This window comes from Megalobrama amblycephala, linkage group LG17 (genome assembly GCF_018812025.1).
Source record: "Megalobrama amblycephala isolate DHTTF-2021 linkage group LG17, ASM1881202v1, whole genome shotgun sequence".
Lineage (NCBI taxonomy): Eukaryota > Metazoa > Chordata > Actinopteri > Cypriniformes > Xenocyprididae > Megalobrama > Megalobrama amblycephala.
Window position 1 is genome coordinate 45872692 of NC_063060.1, and position 21246 is coordinate 45893937.

Here is a 21246-nt window from a genome sequence, read left to right on the forward strand (position 1 = left end):
GAAGTAAAATGTGAGTGTTAAATATGCCCTCAAGAGACATACACACTAAATCTAGCCCAACATAACAGTGTAAAGAGAAGAAAGAACACTTTCAAACAGAGTTTTAGGAAGAATTTGACCAGATTATCAGATCAGAAAAAACTCAATAAAAAGTAAGTGTTAAATACGTTCTAGAACATGAGAGTTAAATGTATAGTCAGTGCTCAGGCCTCATCTTCAAGAGCATATTCATGCCGACACGGCTGGCCAATGACTCCAAGACTGCGATCTTCAGTCGCTGCATAGACCTGCTTTTACCAGAAGCTGCTGTGTGATCTACTAACAAGTCAACAAAGCTCTTGTGAGTCATCCATCATGTTTAAGCACTGATATGGAGTGTATCAACGTCTGCTGAAATGTCAGCCCTCAAATAAAGGCTGAGGAGCGTCAGTACTCAGTCTATCACTGGAGTCAGTTTAAACCCAACAGAGGGAATCACAAGGGCTTTCACCACACAGGACCCCATTTTTATACTTATTGGGCTTTTCACCCCATTTATTGACAGGAACAGGAAGTTTCTGGGGGAAAAGAGAAGGAATGGGAGTGGGAAATGTCAAATCCTAGAAGTGTCTCCTGCATGAGAAACTTGTCTGGAATGTGCACACTTTTGGTTTAAGTAAAACTAAAACTATTAAAAACGAGAAAAAAAAATGAAAATTAGAAATGTTGGAAATGAAATAAGTTGAAGCTAAGTACAAAATTTACTAAAATTGAAAATGAAAGCGCACAATTTACTATTTCGTTCCCTCAATTTGCAAAAATGTGCACAGTTTACAATTTCTTCCCCTCGATTTGCAAAACGTGTGCACAATTTACTATTTTGTTCCCTCGATTTGCAAAACATGCGCACGGTTTACTATTTTGTTCCCTCGATTTGAAAAAACGTTCGCACAATTTACTATTTCGTTCATTTGATTTGCTAAAACATGCACACAATTTACTATTTCGTTCCCACGATTTGCTAAAACATGCGCACGGTTTACTATTTTGTTCCCTCGATTTGCAAAAACATTCGCACAATTTACTATTTCGTTCTCATGATTTGCAAAAACATGCACACAATTTACTATTTCGTTCCCACGATTTGCAAAAACATGCACACAATTTACTATTTCGTTCCCACTTTTTGCTAAAACATGCACACTGACACACTGACTTTTGTTGTATGGAAAAGAGCAGCTCACACATTCTAAAAAACATCTCCTTTTGTGTTTCATAGAAGAAAAAAGTCCTATAAGTTGCAAATGGCACGAGGATGAGTAAATGATGACAACTTTAATTTCGGGTGAGCTATTCCTATCCTTTCTACTTCATAAACTCATTCGGCAGCAAATGCCCCCCTCACTGAAAAAAATTGCACATGCAACATTGTGTGCAGCAACAAAAAACACAAAGATAAAGTTGCATGATTCACACAAGCTCATCAGAACTCCGATCTCAGCTGGTTGTTGACGCAGGGTGAGGTCGTTTTAACCAACAATGACCCCACTTTTCCATGCAAAAGAATGTAAATCTCTCCTTTGGAAAACACAAGAGATCTGGGAGCTTGTTTTTAAGAGGCCTCACATTAGCAGAGATCCCATCTCCCTCCTGCTGCTCTCAGAGAGACGGAGAGAAGGGCTTTTGTGGCAAACGGGACGACTGACAGCCAGACCGGGCACAGACGAGATTTATGCGCTTCATATGAACAGTTCATTAAATAAACCTTCCCAAACATAAAGTGTGTAAAGTCACTCAAGTGGGAGTATGGCATCTCTAATGTTCAGGAAACAGACACTTCTTGTGAACAAAAATTAAAATAAACAATGGAGCTGAAGTGAATGACTTCTCAGAAAGAACTCTGGCAGTTTCATTGATGTTTAACTCTTCCCATCATTGACAGAATGTCTTTTATGACACAACGCTTCCTTGACATTGACAGAATTTCCCTATAACAGAAACAGAAACAAGCGATAGAACTGCTTACGCACGCGATCATTAAACATTGATTCAACAGCATATAAACCAAAATGATATTTAAAAAAAAAAAAAATGCTAACAGATTGATATCTAGCTAGCAAAAGGACAATCAAACATTTTATATTTAGTACAAGTTTTTAAAATATTACAACATTTTCCATGTTTTATAGCGGTTGTACCGAATGACCTGATGTTTCGGGACATGCGTATGATCAAGTGAAAACATGAATTTTTCAAATAGTTAAAAGAGAGTTAATTTGCTTCAGGACCATGTGGTCTTTTGCAGGTGTCTGAATGATGTCACATGACATTGACCGCATGAATTGATCCAAAATGTTCCCTTTATATTGGTTACTCCGAATGACATCAATGAAATTCATTTTTCCGGACATTCTTTCTCATAACAAAGCAACGACTTCTTCACATAATTTTAATACCATTTTGCACTATGTTGATATATGATGTTATAAAATCATGCCAGAATAAAAAATATATACATTTATTACATTTTAAGATATTTTAATCACAAATGAAATGCATTTGGATGGTTAAACCGAATGACCTTTTGACATTTGACAAACGTACAAAAGCAGCACTCTAGTACAGGACTAAAGTTAAACATAGCCTAAATATAAAGTTATGAAACTTAATTTTCCCCTAAACCAAAATCATTTTGCTCTGGAACAAGAAATAGATTAATAAGACCAAAGAGTGCTCATTTGATATTCCCCAAATGAATTATACCTCATGTTTAACCACTATCTACATAAGAGCCAGCGGCAAATTCCCGAATGAATTGGCCGAGATGAAGCTGTTCTCGGCGGGTACACGAGCGCTGAATGACCGCTGAAGGCCTGGAGCTCGCATCTCCGAAAACGTCTAAACAAATTATAAAATAGGTGCTATGTTTATATATGAGTCACATATTTGAGGTCTAAATAACTACATTCTCGCCTAAAAAAACTCTTAAAACTACATTCCGTTACACAATAACAGTAGTATTTGTAAAAAATTATGGTGGATTTGCTCGACCGCCATGACAGTCGCCGCAAGCAAAGTACTGGGGGAATTTCGCACGGCTCTCAGCCAATCAATAATATAATATAATATAATATAATATAATATAATATAATATAATATATAATATAATATAATATAATATAATATAATATAATATAATATAATATAATATAATATAATATAATATAATATAATATAATATAATAGTTATAATAATAGTATTATAATAGAATAATAATTAAAAGACTAAAATTTGTTTTACAGTTCAAATAATACATTTTTGGACAGAGAAATTGACAATTTATGCTTTTTAAAATATCTCCGTCCACAGACTTCCTTTGTAAGTGTATTACTTGAATCAGTTTTTGACTGTATTAACAAATTGAAGTGTGGGTCAAAATGATTTTCTATGGTAATCAAACTTTCATTGAATTAGACATTTTTTTAAAGCAAACCATGGTGCGTTTCTGTAAGAGTGAAGCAGAAATCAACTATTACACTCAGTGAATGATTTACTAAAGTTTATTTGCTTAGACTACCCAAGTCAGACATTGCTAATGTGTAACCGATTGTACAAATTTATGAGGTGTTATGCAAATTCTCTGGGCAAACAAGCATACAGGAATAAAGCTGCACACAAGCTATCTTGGGATTCTCACGGCTGAGTTTGGACTCAAACCGGGCTTAATAACACAGCGGGGTTTCTCTCCCTCCACCACCCGAAAAGCATCAAGGCACAACTCTCTGCAGACCGTGAGGCATGCTGGGTAATTCCAGAGAGGCTTTTGTTGAGCAGCGGTCAGACGAGGTCTATAACAGGTTCCCAGGAGAGGGACACAGAAGAATCGGCTGCACACAGAGGATGTGGAGAAGTAGAGAAGTTTGGGAAAAGCCTCCTGCTGATGAGGAGGGAGAAAAATCAGCACCTCTTCATTCAGTTGGATTCCTCCTTCTCTCGGCTCAAACTCCAACCTGTCTCACTCAACTCCAGAGACTCAAAGAAAGAATCTCGCTCTTCACCCCTCCTTTCTCGCTCTCTCCTCTGCAGAGGCAATAAATCAAGCCTGTGCTCTCTCTCTCTCTCTCTTCAGCAGATAACGCCGCGCGGAGCTGCCAGCTCACTGGAGTTGTCGACAGCATGGCCGTATCAGCAGAAAAGCGCATAATACGGGAACATCATGTGCCATAATACGGCCCCCACGAATAAACTTTCCTCCCCAGTTCAGGGCTCTCTAGAGCGGGCGGTACGGGACACGGGGAACGGGAGGCTGGGAGTCTTAAGCCCTACTCAGACGAGACATGCATGGGGATTTTATCCTGTTAGGATTTAACATGTCATGTTGAAATTATGAAGCAAACTGACTATTGTTTTTCCGGCCTAACTCTCCTCATTTCCTTTGACCTTCGTTGAGTGGCTGTCATGTGCAACTTCCTTATTGCCAATTTTCTGAGTAAAACAACAAATAATAAATCAATAAGGAGAGTCTGATCATGAACTGTTCAAAATAGCCATTGTAGAAGCATCATTAATCAACGCCTTCCCTTAATTATGCAGATAATAGTGTTGTCACGATACTGCAATTTCCAACTTTGATACCTTGAAAAATATCGATATTCGATACCATTTTCGATAGGAAAACTATCGCCACACAGATGATTTATTAGTTATCTCATATTTTTTTTGATAATTTGAGTAAATTTGTTGCAATAGCTTACAATAATAACTACATTTACAAATAAAAAGACACAAATAATAAAATAAGAACAAATAAACAAATTGCAAACAATAACACCAATAAATACAACAGAATAAAGAGGCAAATGAAATAAACATGCTTTAAGTTTTTCAGGTGGGTCTAACAGTAGTGTTCAGGTATGAAATACTACAGAAATGAAAGTAAAATAACACTGGATAGATTTCAATGTAAAAATTAAATAAAGATTAATGCTTACAATTACAGTTACAAAAGTTATTCAGCAGGTTTATTAGGCTGCTGTCACTTTAAGAGCTTATGCACGGATCCAATATACTGTTACACAACATGCATGTTCTCTATTTACATTCCAAAACTGACTGTATTTACCTGAATACTCGACATTTTGACATAATTTTGTATGTATTTGACCGGTTAAGCGCAATAAGCCACTAAAAATAAGTCAATTTGGTACTCTCAAGCTGTTTGAGAGGTGGCTTTATGTGCGCAACACATCAGTAGCGCGAGCGATTTTGGTGTGAGCATGAATGACTAAAATTATGCTCAATACAAGCACTATTCAACCAGAGCGAATGAGACGGGTGAGTGAGAACGTGCAGCTGCTATTAGTGTATCGATACTGCAGTAAAGGAGTATTAGAACCGTTTCAGATATTTCAGCATCGATACAGATTGACAACACTAAAAGATAATATTGTAATTCAATTATTTATCCCATATAACCGCATCCAAAGCTCATCATGCTCATGACTACAGATCCTCCCACTTGGTAATTTCTACAAAGATCCCAATCACATCCAAATCAGTTAATTAAATTACAGATATCTGTCCTTAATAGCCTCAAATAACTCAAACATCGTTTTTAGAAAATGAATCCCATCCGGGCAACACTTTAGACTCTTTTTGCACACTTCATTTTTAAACTTCATTCACATCATTGCACACACCTAACACAAAATCTGATGTTAAAAGGACTCTGGTCTGCACCACTGCACCATCAAACTACTTTCTACAACTTCTAGATATTTGGTACGTTCACTGGATACTTATTCGACACACCTCAAAGGTGCATGAATGATAGATACACACTTGACCTCTCTTAAGCTTTATCAAACAGCATCAGTAGGTCACTGAGATCTTTAAAAATTGATCAATCAATTTTCCGAAGTTTACAAAGGCATGCACAATATTTTACAACTTTCAAACATTTCTTTTTTTTGCAGGCACCATTTTTTTGCGCCAAATTAATTATTTTACCAAAAAAAATTCTTTCCTACTCATTTAATTGGGAGGTGGATCACAAAGCACAAAGACACTAAGATGCATAACAGTTGCTGCAAGCAATTTAATAAAGTTTTGAAAATTCATCTTTAAAAACATTTGTTTATAGGAAGGAGCTTGTCATGCAAATGTTAAGCAGTTATGCAAATGCTCATTATAGGAATGCTTGTTATGTGGGAAGCACTTGTACTAAAAATCATTAACCTGTTTTTTTATAAAATAAAATAGCACAGACGAGAGACTAACTCATGAGCATGAAGTCATTATTCAGAAACTTCTGTTCAGTTGTTTTCTACTTAGTCATTTACACACAGTCTAGAATTATATTACGATAGTACTGTGGATAAAATAACTTTTTTAACTTTAGTTAGTGTGTAATGTTGCTGATTGATCATAAACAACATTTGCAAAGTTACGACACTCAAAGTTCAATGCAAAGAGTAACTTTCTTTTACAGAAACTGCTTTTTAAGGACTACAACAAATGGCTGGTAGGGACTACAACGAGCTTCTTCCTGGTTTGATGACATCACTAACCCTAAAATTTACATAAGCCCCGCCCCCGAGAACACACAACAAAGGGGGCGGGGCCATGTACATCATTTTGGCTGCGTGAGATTCTCCAGCTTTGTTGTTGTTGAGCTGTTAAAGCTCCGCCCTCTTCTGGAAAGGGGGCGGGAGCATCAGCTCATTTGCATTTAAAGGAACACACAAAAACGGCGTGTTTTTGCTCACACCCAAATAGGGGCAAATTTGACAAGCTATAATAAATGATCTGTGGGGTATTTTGAGCTGAAACTTCACAGACACATTCTGGAGACACCAGAGACTGATATTACATCTTGTGAAAAGGGGGCATAAATATATATTTTTTTTATAATCATATACTTACAGAGGCCGCATATGTGGGGAAACAGTTTTCCCGGTCAGTCATGTAATATGTGCAGTGGTTGACCATTTAAAATCAAGTATGAGTATTAAAATCTTTCACTATACACCTAGATCATATAAACTGTGTTTTCGCCTGTAAAACTTTCACCCATTGCGGTTTTTCGGATGCAGTCTTGACACACAGGTTTCTGAGGCAGCTCTTGTGAACACTAACACAAGACGCTCTTTAAGAAAAAGTGAAGACACCTGCTTCAGCTGTTGGTTGGGGGAGGTTGAGAGTCTTTATAATTTCGAGGTGGAATTTGTGGCTTTGCAAATTAATGCTCGGCAGCGAGCCAACTCACACAGGGAGAGTGCAGGCCCTAATTATGAATTATAAAAATGTTTGCTAATTAGTCATTGCATGGCAATTTGTCCACAGCACGCGGAAATCAATTTGGTGCTATCGCCGAGGGCTTTACCTGGCAGCGCGGCACACAACGAGACTTCAAAGCCAATGTCCGTCTTAACGCCAGCAATGTTTCGGCAGGAGACACGCTGGCCAAAACTGGGACGTGAAGATTCCAAATCACACAGGAATAATAATAAAAAGTAATGAGAGCGAAAGGCAGAGAGAATATTTTTGAAAAACAAGCACAAACTGCACACATACAAAGCGATAGCAGGAGCGAGAGAGCAGAGCGAACACATCCACTCGAGCATTAACAGCGGAGTTGTGTTCATCTTCATGCATTCATTTATGCTAAACACAAAGGGCAGGCTGAAGGGTGGTCAAGTCTTTGTTTATTAAAAAGCCATTAGAGATAGAGGAGGCACTGAAGCGCTCAATCATGCAGTGCCGACATTAGGTCCAGCTCAAGGGCACGTTTCTCTTCACGGGCCACAGGATCCATATTATCAGACAGCGGCCGAGAACTTCCTTCATCTCATTCATATTAATATATGAGTAAGTCGAGAAACTGACCTGGCTGTGAAGTAAAACAACAGAAATACAAAAAAATAAAATCGGATTATTTAGAATGTGGAGTGATAAACTGTGTCATGGCAGTTTAAACAGATATATCAAATAAAATAGAATTTGTCACAAAATATATATTTGTATATATATCAGGGTTGTCAAGCTATTCAAATCTTTAATGGAATTAGATGATTAATCGCAATCAAATTTGGCTGAGAAATTACCCCCAAAAGATAACTGAAAGTCATTATTGTGTTAAATGAGAAAAGCATCAAATATTATTTGATTCAATATTTTATTTGAATTTAGGCTATTACACAAACTTTTTGGCTTCGGCGGTCACAAGGGTAAAGCATGACAGAATTTTTGTTTTTGGGTGAACTATGCCTTTAATGTTTTTTTTAATTAATATGGAAATATGAAATATATTTTTAAATAAGAAACTAAAACTTCCAGTGGGTGGCGGAAGATGTCTAAATGAGTAAGTCATTGAATCATTCATTCATTCGATTCGTTCAAACAGCTGATTCATTCAGGAATGAAGTAAATGGCTCTCTTTATGAATGAGTCATTGAATCATTCACCCCATTGATTCGCTCAAAACATGGATTATCTGCTCTGGCTTTATAGGTAATATTTTCATTGGCAAAACTGAGCAAAAGCAGACAATATTTTGTCTAAAATAACACAATAATAACTTATTATGTATTGAACAGTTGTATAAGATCAATCTCAAACAATCTCACATTTGCACTCGAGCCAAAAAACAGCACTCATGTGTTTAACTATAACTATAAATGAGATGAAAACTCATTTTGAATTTTGAAACTCTTGAATTTTAGTGTCTATTTTGTAAATCGACAGCCCTAATATACACACACACACTTTAATACAAAGCTACTAGAATGTAAAACACAGAGATGCTATTGAGAACAACAGCAGAAGACTCATATCTTTACACATGTAACTTAAGTTCATGAAGTACACAGACAGAGAGGAAGCTTCTCGAGGTAAGCACTTTGTTTGCTAGAGCTCAGCGTCCTTGGCTAATTTAGCATGCTGATCCTAAAACACCGTCAGCCAGTCACGACCTTCCCTTGAACTGCCCTAGATCACTTCACACACACTTATAATCTCTGTTAGCACTTTGTCTTCACACAGTTGAGATGTCAGATGACAAAAAAAACGCTCTCTCTGAAATGTGAGCGATAGCACCTCTTAGCACAAGGCGTTCTTTGAAAGAAGAAAAACAAACAGCTTATCTAAGAGAAACACTATTGAACGCTGTCGAGCAATTACCAAACCTCCACAGACAACAAGCAGAAATGGGCCAAGATAATCAGCAAAGAAAGAGGTAAACAAGAAGCTTTTCAGTAGTCAGAGCCAGTGATATGAAGCCGGGCTTTCATCCTGTAATGGAAATGAAGTGGAATGATGCCCTGTGATGCCCTCAGAAGGGATAAGTTACATATTTTCAGTCGGTAGGTTCAGTGTTGCCAAATGCTTTCAATTAAAAGTAGCTAAAACTGGAAGCTAAATGTCACTAGATGACATCATAATGGCAAATTCATTGATCTACAGAAATATGAATAAGGATCAGTGGGCAAAATAAGAATCTAGACAAATAAATGTTATTTAAAATCTTTTCAAAACTGATGTAAAGCATATTTTTGGAGTCATGGACAACGTGTTTAAACATGTTTCAGTTGTTAAATAACATTTCAAAGTGTTTAAATTCATTTTTTGACTGTTTTTATGTCAGGTGGTACAACCAAATAATATACTGTAGTTGTACCACCTGACATGGAAAGTGTACCAACCTACCCATACTTGAAATTAGTACCTGTTCTTGAGAGAGATCTACAAACCTTTTGACTGGATGATGCATTATCATGTTTACTACTATTACCTTGTGAATTCATAATAAAAGTCCCATGTTTGCAGTTGTGCCACCCTGACATTTGAGAATGATATTGCTAGACAAAAGTTTTTCAATTATCTCAACCCCAAAATGATGCAATAGTATTTCATTTTTTTTTTTTTATTAAAACACCATTTTAAATAGTTTTCTTAGTCATTCGTTCGGACAGTTGCACCACCTGACATTTTGGGGGTTTCAGATAACAAAACATAAAATAATAATATGTATTATTTAAAAGTACTAAAAATGAATTCAAACTAAATAGGTTTTATAGAATAAAGTGATGCATGTCATGAATTTATCAAATTATTTTAGAAGTAAGTAATGCACTTGAACACACAAATATGCATGTCATTAACCCACTAACATACAGAAGATGCACCGCGTCACGCACACAAATACTAAACACAATCATGGCACACGACACTAAAATAAGGCAATAAACATTCAGTTAACAACATAATATGTAACATAAAACCTAATGTACGTCATTACACAAAACGTCGCTTTAAGATGAATTATTTTTAACCCTAACATCATCAATACTCATGGCGGGAGGCTCACGGTGTGCATCTAGTCAGTAGTCGGATGATTAGTGTCCCATCCCTAGACCTAGAATATCTAATAATGAATACAAGATTAATTATTCATATCACAATGAAAATGCAGATAGGAGGCAAACATAGAAATCAAATGTTCTTCGAGTCACTGGTCTAAAAGCACGGGGTGATTTCGCGGTGGGCGGCCACAGATTCCGCATTACCACATAACGGGCTTTGAGCAGCCTGTATTTAATCCACACTGATCTGATGGGATTAACACATCGAGGTCAGCCTACTGCTATCCGGCCCGGCACCGAGCTCATTTCCTTACCGGCCCGGGAAAAACCGTCCCGTCAGAACCTCTGCTTTCTGCTCCAAACAGATCTGGAGACCGCCAAGCCATCTGGCTCACGCTCCCAGAGCCAGAATCCGGGTTCCTGCGGAGAGCTGGAGGATTTTATAAGCTCCGAGCTACTGACCTCCAAACCACAACGATCACAACCGCTCACCACATCAGACTAGAATTTGTGGAGCGGCAAATCTACACCAACACACACACACACACACACACTTAAAGAGTTAGTTCACCCGAAAATGAAAATTCTGTCATTAATTACTCACTCTCATGTCGTTCTAAACCCGCAAGACTTTCATTCATCTTCAGAACACAAATTAAGATCTTTTTAATGTCACAGTAAAGCAGTTGACCTAGCAAAGACCTAAATCGACCCATATACAGGCTAAACAAAATGTCACTGGTTCATGACATCATGATGGGGACTGTGGGTGTGTCCAGCACATCAAATATTGTTATTCATAATACAGAAGGCAGTTGTCCATTAGTAAGACCTGCCATAGTAAATCTTCCATGAAAATACATTTTCTCTAATGTTCTAGTCACGCTTGGGGTAAACTGTGCGGCCCTTATCCATAAAGCCACAGTGTGGAAAATTATCTTGCCTGTTTGATTAGACACTGACACCGCTGAAGGAACAGGAAGAGATATGAGGAGAGAGAGAGAGAGAGGCTGAAGAAATGAGTGCATATTTATATATATATATATACGAAATTAAAAGAAAAGACTGACAGCAGTACCGCAGGATTTTCTGTGCCAGTTTATTGGACTAGGACTCAAAATCTGCTGCAATATCTTTAAATAGACAGGACATGGGGAAAAAGTGACAGTAGGTGCACACGGCCCAGAATCCTCTCCCTTCATTCACACACAAACACACAACACACACACATGGGCTCATTCCCAGGAGAACACATATTTATAGATTCTCAGAGCGGGGTCCAAAAGTCTAAGATCACTAATGCTTCAATTAAAAATATTTATTTGGTACAATACTGTCAACATGACTAATTAAATGAAAAGCTGAACTGAAAAATTAGGAAGAGTATATATATATTTTAAGAATGCACCGATAACGATAACCGATAATTCTTTATATTTGAAAGCCGATAACCGATATATTGGCCGATAAATCTAAATCTAAATCTTATTTTTATATAATTTTGAGATTCTGATTACAAAATCAAAAGTCTCTTCATTAAAAGCCATGTCTCAAGCACACAATTATAATCATTATAATATTATGTAGTCTATATGTCAGACTTGTGCTGTACGTTGTACTGAACTGTATTTTCCTTTTGAAGTGATTTCAATCACATTTCAAGCAATTCAAAATCATAATGGAGGACAGTGAGCATCTGAAGTGTCTCAGCTGAAGGAAATAATAACTTTAATATATCAGCACAGTGTTCTTATCGGGTCGATAATGATGACATTAAAAATAAACATATATCGGCCGATACCGATATGGTGGCTGATATATCATGCATTCCTATATACTGTGTGTATGTATATAAATAGTAAATTATGACTTTCATATTCAATATTCATTTAATGCCATAGCATTCATTTGTTTTAAATTGTTTAAAATCTTAAAACTTTATTTTAATTTTTTTTTTTTTTTTTTTTTCTTCTAAATTGGATTTCCAGTGTGGTCTGGACCTCACTTCATTCTGATTTACTTGATTAGTTTTTTTCTTTCTATTTTGTCTTTTAAAGGCACAATATGTAATTTTTCGCCACTAGAGGTCGCCTATTCAAAACAAAGGTGTAGCTTGAGATTGAGCGCAGAATTATGGGAGATGTTGTCTTCACCTCACAGCCGGTGGAAAAGAATCCGACGGGCAGAAATCATGTCCATGGATGAGATTATTAACATTACACATATATTTTAAAGTGTCTTTGGCGTTTCCATGGTTTCTACAAAATAAAACCGGGTATGGGTAACGCGGGTATGATGTCATTGATAGGCGACGCACGGACACGGTCCGTGTCCTGGTTAAAATTGCTAAATTCTCTGGATTTAAACATTCTTGGTAACATCTGGGATAATGCAAGTACAAAAAATGTCAACAAAATATATAAAACTGTTCTAGTGGTTTCTGAATATTTATTCAAAAAATCTTACATATTGTGCCTTTAATAATTACAGCAGTGACAGATATTTCTCTCTCCATGATCTGAAGGCAAGCTCATGTAGGCCTACTATAATAGTTTTCAAATGACTCGTTGCAGCTCACAACTGCATGCCAATAAAACGTTCAATTTCATTTTTCGCCAAAATAATCATAATAAATGTCTGGTATAACAGGAACATGACAGTGTGGTCTGCTGTCCCATCGGCACCTTGTCATTTCAAGTTAATTGTGTCTGCTTGATCACTGCGCCCAGCCTCCTAACCAGGCTGCCCCCAACCGCGATTCTATCTTCGTCTATGACGGCTAGAAATGAGAAATCACAGCAAATAGATTACTTAAAGAGACAATTCACCCATAAATGAGAACTCTGTTATGAAAGACAGACCGAACAGCAACATTTCTGTCAGTTTCTCACAGCTATAAAAGCAGCAAAAAAAAAAAATCACCATCCTCTTTTTGCAGTATGGAAAACAGCAACCTGGATGTTTTGCTAAACTTGAAATCTTAAGAATTAAGTAGGGGTGTAAATCTTGTGGTACCTCATGATTCTATTCAAATAGATTCTTGAGGTCACGATTCATTTAAAAACCGATTTGGAATCAATTTTCGATTCAATATATGCATAGATTTGTGTGTTACTTTTCCTATTCGACTGCAGTAGACGGTTTAATAGGTCTTGAAGAAAAAAAAATCCCTCTGAATTAAATGTGAACTTTGAAATTTATTTAATTTTTCACTTTTCCTTTTAATTGACCCAATATTACAAAACAAATGTAATTTAAGCTGACTGAATCATTACACACATGACTGAGTCTTCTGTAATAAAGCAAGGCATGCTATTTAATTTTGATTTTTGGACCAAAGAATCAAAATACAAACAATGCAATACAAATACAATAGAAAAAATATACAAAGTAAAAATTTTCAAGTAAAGTAGCCTACATTTATTTAATATGTAGTAAGAAATACTATAGAAATTGAAGAATTACATGTAAAAATAAAACACTGTATTGTGTTTACTTTATGAAGTAAATATAAATTGATTGATATTAAAGATACAAAAATGATTCAGTCAAAATCAATGAGTGATTTATTTAATAACATTAAAGAAACAGACAGCAACAGTTTATGAGGCTGCTGTCCCTTTAAGAATGAACTCATCGAACTGATTTAACTCTTTACATTCGCGTAGGACATGACAGACTGCGTTTATGTGAATAATACTCCACAGAGTTCACACGATGTGCATTTTGACATAGCTGTGTGTGTATTTGACCATGCAAACGCAATAAGCTGCGAAAGATCTCGCAATTGCAATTAAAAAAGTCAGAATTGTGAGATAAAAAGTCGCAATTACCCATTTTATTTTATTTATTTAGTGGCAGAAACAAGCTTCTATACCAAATTATTATTAGCTTATCATTATCTGCCAGTGCATCCCTAGTTTTGAGCAACATGAGGGGAAGTCGATGACACATTTTCATTTCGGGTTGAACTGTTAAACTCTCAGACAGCAGCCCCCTTTCTACTGTTCTTACCAAGCATACTGGTCAAAGAGCAGACGCACACCCTTCATTAAACAGATTACATACTGTCTAGAGCAGCAGGGGCAATGCCTGGTAGTCCATCGTGGAGGAAAAAAACACAACCGCTGGTGGCTGATTGCACACGCCTATCGCTGTGGGAAACATTCTCACACCTCACACCCACACGAGAAGCTGGTCTCCATCCACTGCTCTATCTGAAACCCCTGTGCCTCATGCCTGAAAGCAACACACACACACACACACCGCTCGGCAGATGGCTTCCCGACTGAAACCGGTGCCTCATTGAGAATGTGTGGTGATACACATCTCGTTAAGCAATTAAAATGCCCCCATCGCTCACATGTCCACCAGGTCCCCAGAGACCAGCACGGCGTGAATGCGATTTGGAAAATGTGACTCTGGAAATTCTCAACAATCCGAATAAGACCTACGTGTAATTAAAAGCTCGTCCTTCGCTATGTTAACGGTCACGAAGAGGAGAGAGAGCGACGCTTCCAAAGTCTCAGGAGCCGAGAGAGATTTGAATGTAAACAAGCCCGTTAAACATGTCTAACAAGCATGCAGATTGGCACAGCTGTCAGATGGCTTCCTGCCTGTTGGTGGGAATGGCGCTGGCTTCCGTGAACTGTAACGCAATGGACTGACAACAGGTGTTAAACCCTGAGCTGCGGCCGCCCAACAGGCTCCTGATCTCGAGAATAAGCAGTCAAGACCGAAGAGGTCTGAAGTACGCATCTCAGAGTATTTTACAATAAAATGCATTTCACAAATGTGACAAATAAACTTTGGAATTGATTGTCAACATCATGACAACACATATAATTAGGGAGCCAGACTGCAATTAAAATGATGCAAATGCAACCAATGCACAGAAACAAATAAATTATGAACCATTCTTTATTAATGAATCAGTCTGAAATATTAAAAATGGTTCCACTTATTTGCTGATCTTCTGACTATGACAATTGCCAAAGCATAAAATTACTTTAAAGGTGCAGTAAGTGATTTCTGAGAAACACTGTTGATATGTGAAATCAGCCCAAACAGACACACCCCTTCTTTCATTGCTCTGCCCCCAAAATGCATGAACATGCAATGAAAGAGTGGATGTCTCCTTATCATAGCTGAAGTGAAGCAAAATAATACTTTGCGAAAAAAATAAAGTTATAACAAACACATGATAAGGAAGAACAAAAAATTAACAAACAGTACACAGTATATGCCCCCTACTACTGATTGGCTCACTCTATCTCCTCCCCAATTATGAGTGGACACGCCCCCTACTGCTAACAGGTTCACTCTCCTCTCCCTCCATTACGAATGGACACGCCCCCCTACTGCTGATTGGCTCACTCTCTCTCCTCCCCCATCACGAGTGGACACGCCCTCTACTGCTGATTGGCTCACTCTCTCTCCTCCCCCATCACGAGTGGACACGCCCTCTGCTGCTGATTGGCTCACTCTCTCTCCTCCCCCATCACGAGTGGACACGCCCTCTACTGCTGATTGGCTCACTCTCTCTCCTCCCCCTTTATGAGTGCACACGCCCCCTACTGCTGACAGGTTCACTCTCTCCTCCCCCATCACAAGTGAACACACCCCCTACTGCTGATTGTCTCACTCTATCTCCTCCCCCATCACGAGTGGACACGCCCCTTACTGCTGATTGTCTCACTCTATCTCCTCCCCCATCACGAGTGGACACGGCCCTTACTGCTGATTGTCTCACTCTATCTCCTCCCCCATCACGAGTGGACACGCCCCTTACTGCTGATTGTCTCACTCTATCTCCTCCCCCATCACAAGTGAACACACCCCCTACTGCTGATTGGCTCACTCTCTCTCCTCCCCCATCACGAGTGGACACGCCCTCTACTGCTGATTGGCTCACTCTCTCTCCTCCCCCTTTATGAGTGCACACGCCCCCTACTGCTGACAGGTTCACTCTCTCCTCCCCCATCACAAGTGAACACACCCCCTACTGCTGATTGTCTCACTCTATCTCCTCCCCCATCACGAGTGGACACGCCCCTTACTGCTGATTGTCTCACTCTATCTCCTCCCCCATCACAAGTGAACACACCCCCTACTGCTGATTGTCTCACTCTATCTCCTCCCCCATCACGAGTGGACACGCCCCTTACTGCTGATTGGCTACAAGTGTGTTGTGGTGCTCTTTTCCATCCATTTTCAACAGTATTTCTTTGAAATTGCTTACTGCACCTTTAATGCACATCCCTGTGAAATGTTCAACCACTGCAACAGCTGTCAGCATTGACAACTATGATTATAAACAATCATCTACATCGAGCAATTATGCAATCTGGCAACTACTATATAAGTAAGCATAAATTATGACAGTTGATATTTTCTTCTTGAAAAACAAGTCTAAACACCATGAAGCCCCATAGAAACACAAACAGCCCAGCAATCCTCAGCAGCTCAAAATCTCCACAAGAGATCTCACAGGCTTCAATGTGACCACCATCATGATTCAAGCGCCTAGAATCAAATTCTGAGCTTTTTAACCTATCAAAAATATCTCCCTTTTTAATTTAGTTTTACAGCTTTGAGAAAATGTGCAACGTTTCAATCCTTCAGTGCACCCTGCATTGGTCCTTTCAAATCACTGCAACTAATGTGAAAAGAGCGCTTAGATCTGTGCAACAAAGCAGCATATCAAATCCAAATTATCTACGCACAGTATTTCCCATCTAATTATCGGAATAATGCAGATATTAAAAATGAGAAATGACAAAACTTCTCACCTCTTTCACCACTGACCCTGTGCTAATTTCACAGACAAAGCGAACATGTACACACGCATGATGAATTAGGGAGGAGCAGCACTGGTGTGGTCCGTCTGCCGTTATCACGGGAGAGATTAATCAAGGAGAGGAATGTGCATCCATATCTCTGCTGCATTCCTAAGGTCGCCAAAAGCAACACGGGTAATGGCATCGCTGTGATAGGAGGGATGTTTTACACTCAGATCTTTTAGGTAGAAGAGTCGTGCTGGTGATTATAAATCTGATCTGATGTATTTAGATCATTTAATCCACAAAAATCCTATTAAAAACTAAAACAGTCTATGTGCATCGTGGCTCTGAGATGGATTTCACATCATTGCAAAAGTAAACATAATACACTTCACAAACAGTAACTACCTCCTTTTAATCAGACTGAAACAGAATCACCATCACATGTAAGAGGAGAAAGATAATGAAGTCACATTTACATTTCCCATCCAGAATACACGAAGCTGCCACTGACTACCACTGGCCAGTTATTCCTGACGTGAGTGCACGAGTGTCCTGATGCAGTCCTGCAACCACAGCCAGCACACACTGTTTACAAGAGGCTGTTTTACAACACAGTAATTTTCCACCTCCATCATCGGAGAAAACACAAACATGCAGAAATCGAAAATGACACAAACATTTGACACAGCAAGTCCTGCTTTCCACCTGAGATAGCAGTTTCACTTTACAAAACTTTAACATGGTAAACATGGTTTGCTAAAACTACTAAAATTCCTGTAGCTATACATTAAAGCTTTGGTGACTGAGTATAAGCCAAGACAGAACTGAAATCAAATCACAGAGACATTTCTAATGTGTTTCAATGGAGTTATTTACAGCAGTAAAATATTCTATGGTATATTATGGTTACCATGTTCATTTTTTAAAGGTTGTCATCCAGTTTCAACAAAACCACAGAAACGGCAACTTAACTCATTACATTCTTAGGCTTTTCACTCTAAAAAATGCTGGGTTAAAATTGGGGTTAAAGTTGGGTTAAAATGGACAAACCCAGTGAATGGGTTATTTTAACCCAGCGAATGAATTGTTTTAACCCAGCGATTGGGTTATTATAACCCAGCGAATTAATTGTTTTAACCCAGCAAATGGGTTATTTTAGCAAATGGATTGTTTTAACCCAGTGAATGGATTTTTTTAACCCAGCGAATGAATTGATTTAACCCAGTGATTGGGTTATTTTTAACCCAGCGAATGAATTGTTTTAACCCAGTGATTGGGTTATTTTAGCAAATGGATTGTTTTAACCCAGCGAATGGATTTTTTTAACCCAGCGACTGGGTTATTTTAGCAAATGGATTGTTTTAACCCAGCGAATGGATTGTTTTAACCCAGCGACTGGGTTATTTTAACCCAGCGAATGAATTGTTTTAACCCAGCGAATGAATTGATTTAACCCAGTGATTGGGTTATTTTTAACCCAGCGAATGAATTGTTTTAACCCAGTGATTGGGTTATTTTTAGCAAATGGATTGTTTTAACCCAGCGATTGGATTGTTTTAACCCAGCGAATGGACTGTTTTAACCCAGCGAATGAATTGTTTTAACCCAGTGATTGGGTTATTTTTAGCAAATGGATTGTTTTAACCCAGCGATTGGGTTATTTTAGCAAATGGATTGTTTTAACCCAGCGAATGGATTGTTTTAACCCAGCGATTGGATTGTTTTAACCAAGCGAATGGACTGTTTTAACCCAGGGATTGGGTTATTTTAACCCAGTGAATGGGTTGTTTTAACCCAGCGATTGGGCTGTTTTAGCAAATGAATTGTTTTAACCAAACTGTTGGGTTAAATGTTATGTTGGAAATTAACATTTATTAATATGTTTAATGAATAATTAAATTAAATAAAATTTCAACAATAAACATTTATTAAATTGCTTATTAATAAATGTTCATCTTTTAATTATTATTGTTTCCTCTAGTAATTATGTGTCTGATTTTTATTTTCCAACCTATTTTGGGTTCATTTTAAGTCAGACATATAGTCATTTTTAAACAATAGTTGAGTTTAATAAAACTACCCAGCACGTTGGGCAAACATTTAACCCAATTGCTGGGTTAAAATAACCCATTCGCTGGGTTTGTCCATTTTCAACCCAACTTGGGTTGTAATGACGTTTAACCCATCATTTTTTTAGAGTGTGGGTCATTGTTAACCCCAAGTGAACTTAATCCCAGGTTATCTTGTTTCATGTTTCACACTGTCCATATCTTACTCAGAGTAGTCAGGATTTATAAACTTTGGGTTAGCTTACTTATTTGCATACGCATGACGTCAACAACAAAATCCGTGGAAGTGTCACCATAGCAGACCCACTGTGCTTGTCTTAAATATTCTGATAGTAATCACTCCAGTTAACGCGTTTATTTACCGTCGCTGTTCGGCATTTTAACCGTTTCAGCTACAGCGTATGAAAGTTAACGCGTGCGTAAGTGCGTAAGTGCGTGGATATTTCCCAGGAATGCACTTACTATTGCCGAACAACTCGCTGTTTACGTTAATTTCGTGAATGAACGTGAAACGTTGCTTAACCCAGGGTTAAAACTGACCTTACCTGGGGTTTCGATATGAAAAGCCCATATAAGTGAAACACACACTGTATAGATGAGGGCAATGGCATTCGCGCTAAAGTTCGTCCTCCTCAAACCCCAGAGACAGAATCTGTGGCTGAAGCCCACACCAAACATCGCGTTCGAGACAGCCAACATCTCAGATAAAAGCAATTCTACAAGCTTCACCTTTGGTTTTTCATCCTGCTCTCCTTTTTGTTCAGAACCCCCGGTACGCAGTTGGTCAGTTCGGTCCAGTCCGCGTGTAAGCCACAACTCCAGCCGGTGGAGAACCGAGAGAAGAGCCAGGTCTCTTTCCTGTTGGGTCGGTAACAGGTACACTTCTTCTGTCCCGGTCTGCAGTCGCACGGAACCTCCAGCCGGACATTCTGGACCAGGTGTCTCCCGAACGTGGTGCCGCCGGTCTTCTGGATGTGCAGGAACACGATCACATCATCCCCTTTGATTTCAAAATCCACAGTCCGCTGCAGATCCCTGATGGGGAAATAGTATTTCTTCACGTAATGTGGATCAGGAGTCGGGAAGAGATCCGCATCGTCCTCCAGCATGTACCCGTGCGGAGAGCCGAAGTTCATCATCCCCGGAGCCACGTACTGATACAGAATCAGCATGAACAGAACCGAGCCGACAACGATGAACAGAAATTTACTGCTCCTCTCAACCATGTTCCTTCCAGTGAGGAGGTTCATGTGTTACCATTTCCCGGTTGACTGTTTTTTAGGGTGTCTCCATATAAACACACGGCAGTCAGAGCATCGCGCGCGGAGAGTGGCTCTTCAGACGCATTGGGTCAGAATGGAGACGCTCGGACTCATGTTGCGGGACGCGATCCAGTACGGCGCGATCTCCCTCCTTGCACCACTCTATGACACAGTGTGTTTAAAGTCCTCGACACATCGCTGTGAAGCTCCTCCAGCAGCGTGCACAGCGACACCCACTTTCCCAACACGCGCGCGCTCCACACTCTCCCAAACACACACGGGAGCGATATTTGGTTTCTAGCGAACGCCCGCGCTTATTCTCTCGCGTTCACTTCTGATAGTCCTCTGAAGACAGCGGCGCTTCCTTGCTGTAGATAAAATAATGACATAAAATAATAAAAATAAAATAAAATAATAAAATGAAATAAAATATTACATTAAATTAAATTAAATAATGAGATGAAATAATATGTAATGAATTAAAATAAAATAAAATATAAAATTAAATGATATAATAAAATAAAATAATGAAATTAAATATTATGAAATAAAATAAAATAAAATGAAATAATGAAATAAAATGAAATAAAATATAAAATGAAATTAAATGAAATAATAAAATAAAATAATGAAATGAAATAATATAAAATAAAATTAATTAATTAAATGAAATAATATGAAATAAAATAAAATGAAATAATGAAATGAAATAAAATATAAAATAAAGTTAAATAATGAAATTAAATAGTAATGAATTAAAATAAAATATAAAATTAAATGAAATAATAA

General features: G+C 38.1%; 1 protein-coding gene across 1 annotated transcript in view; it reads right to left on the reverse strand.

Moving 5' to 3' along the window:
* hs6st1a (heparan sulfate 6-O-sulfotransferase 1a) overlaps positions 1–20730 on the reverse strand; it is a 154938-nt gene extending 134208 nt beyond the window's left edge. The window contains exon 1 of the mRNA XM_048165088.1: positions 19925–20730. Coding sequence (XP_048021045.1) covers positions 19925–20445 — 521 coding nt within the window. The 5' untranslated portion in view covers positions 20446–20730. The remainder of the gene's footprint in view (positions 1–19924) is intronic.
* Between the last annotated feature and the right edge of the window lie 516 nt (positions 20731–21246).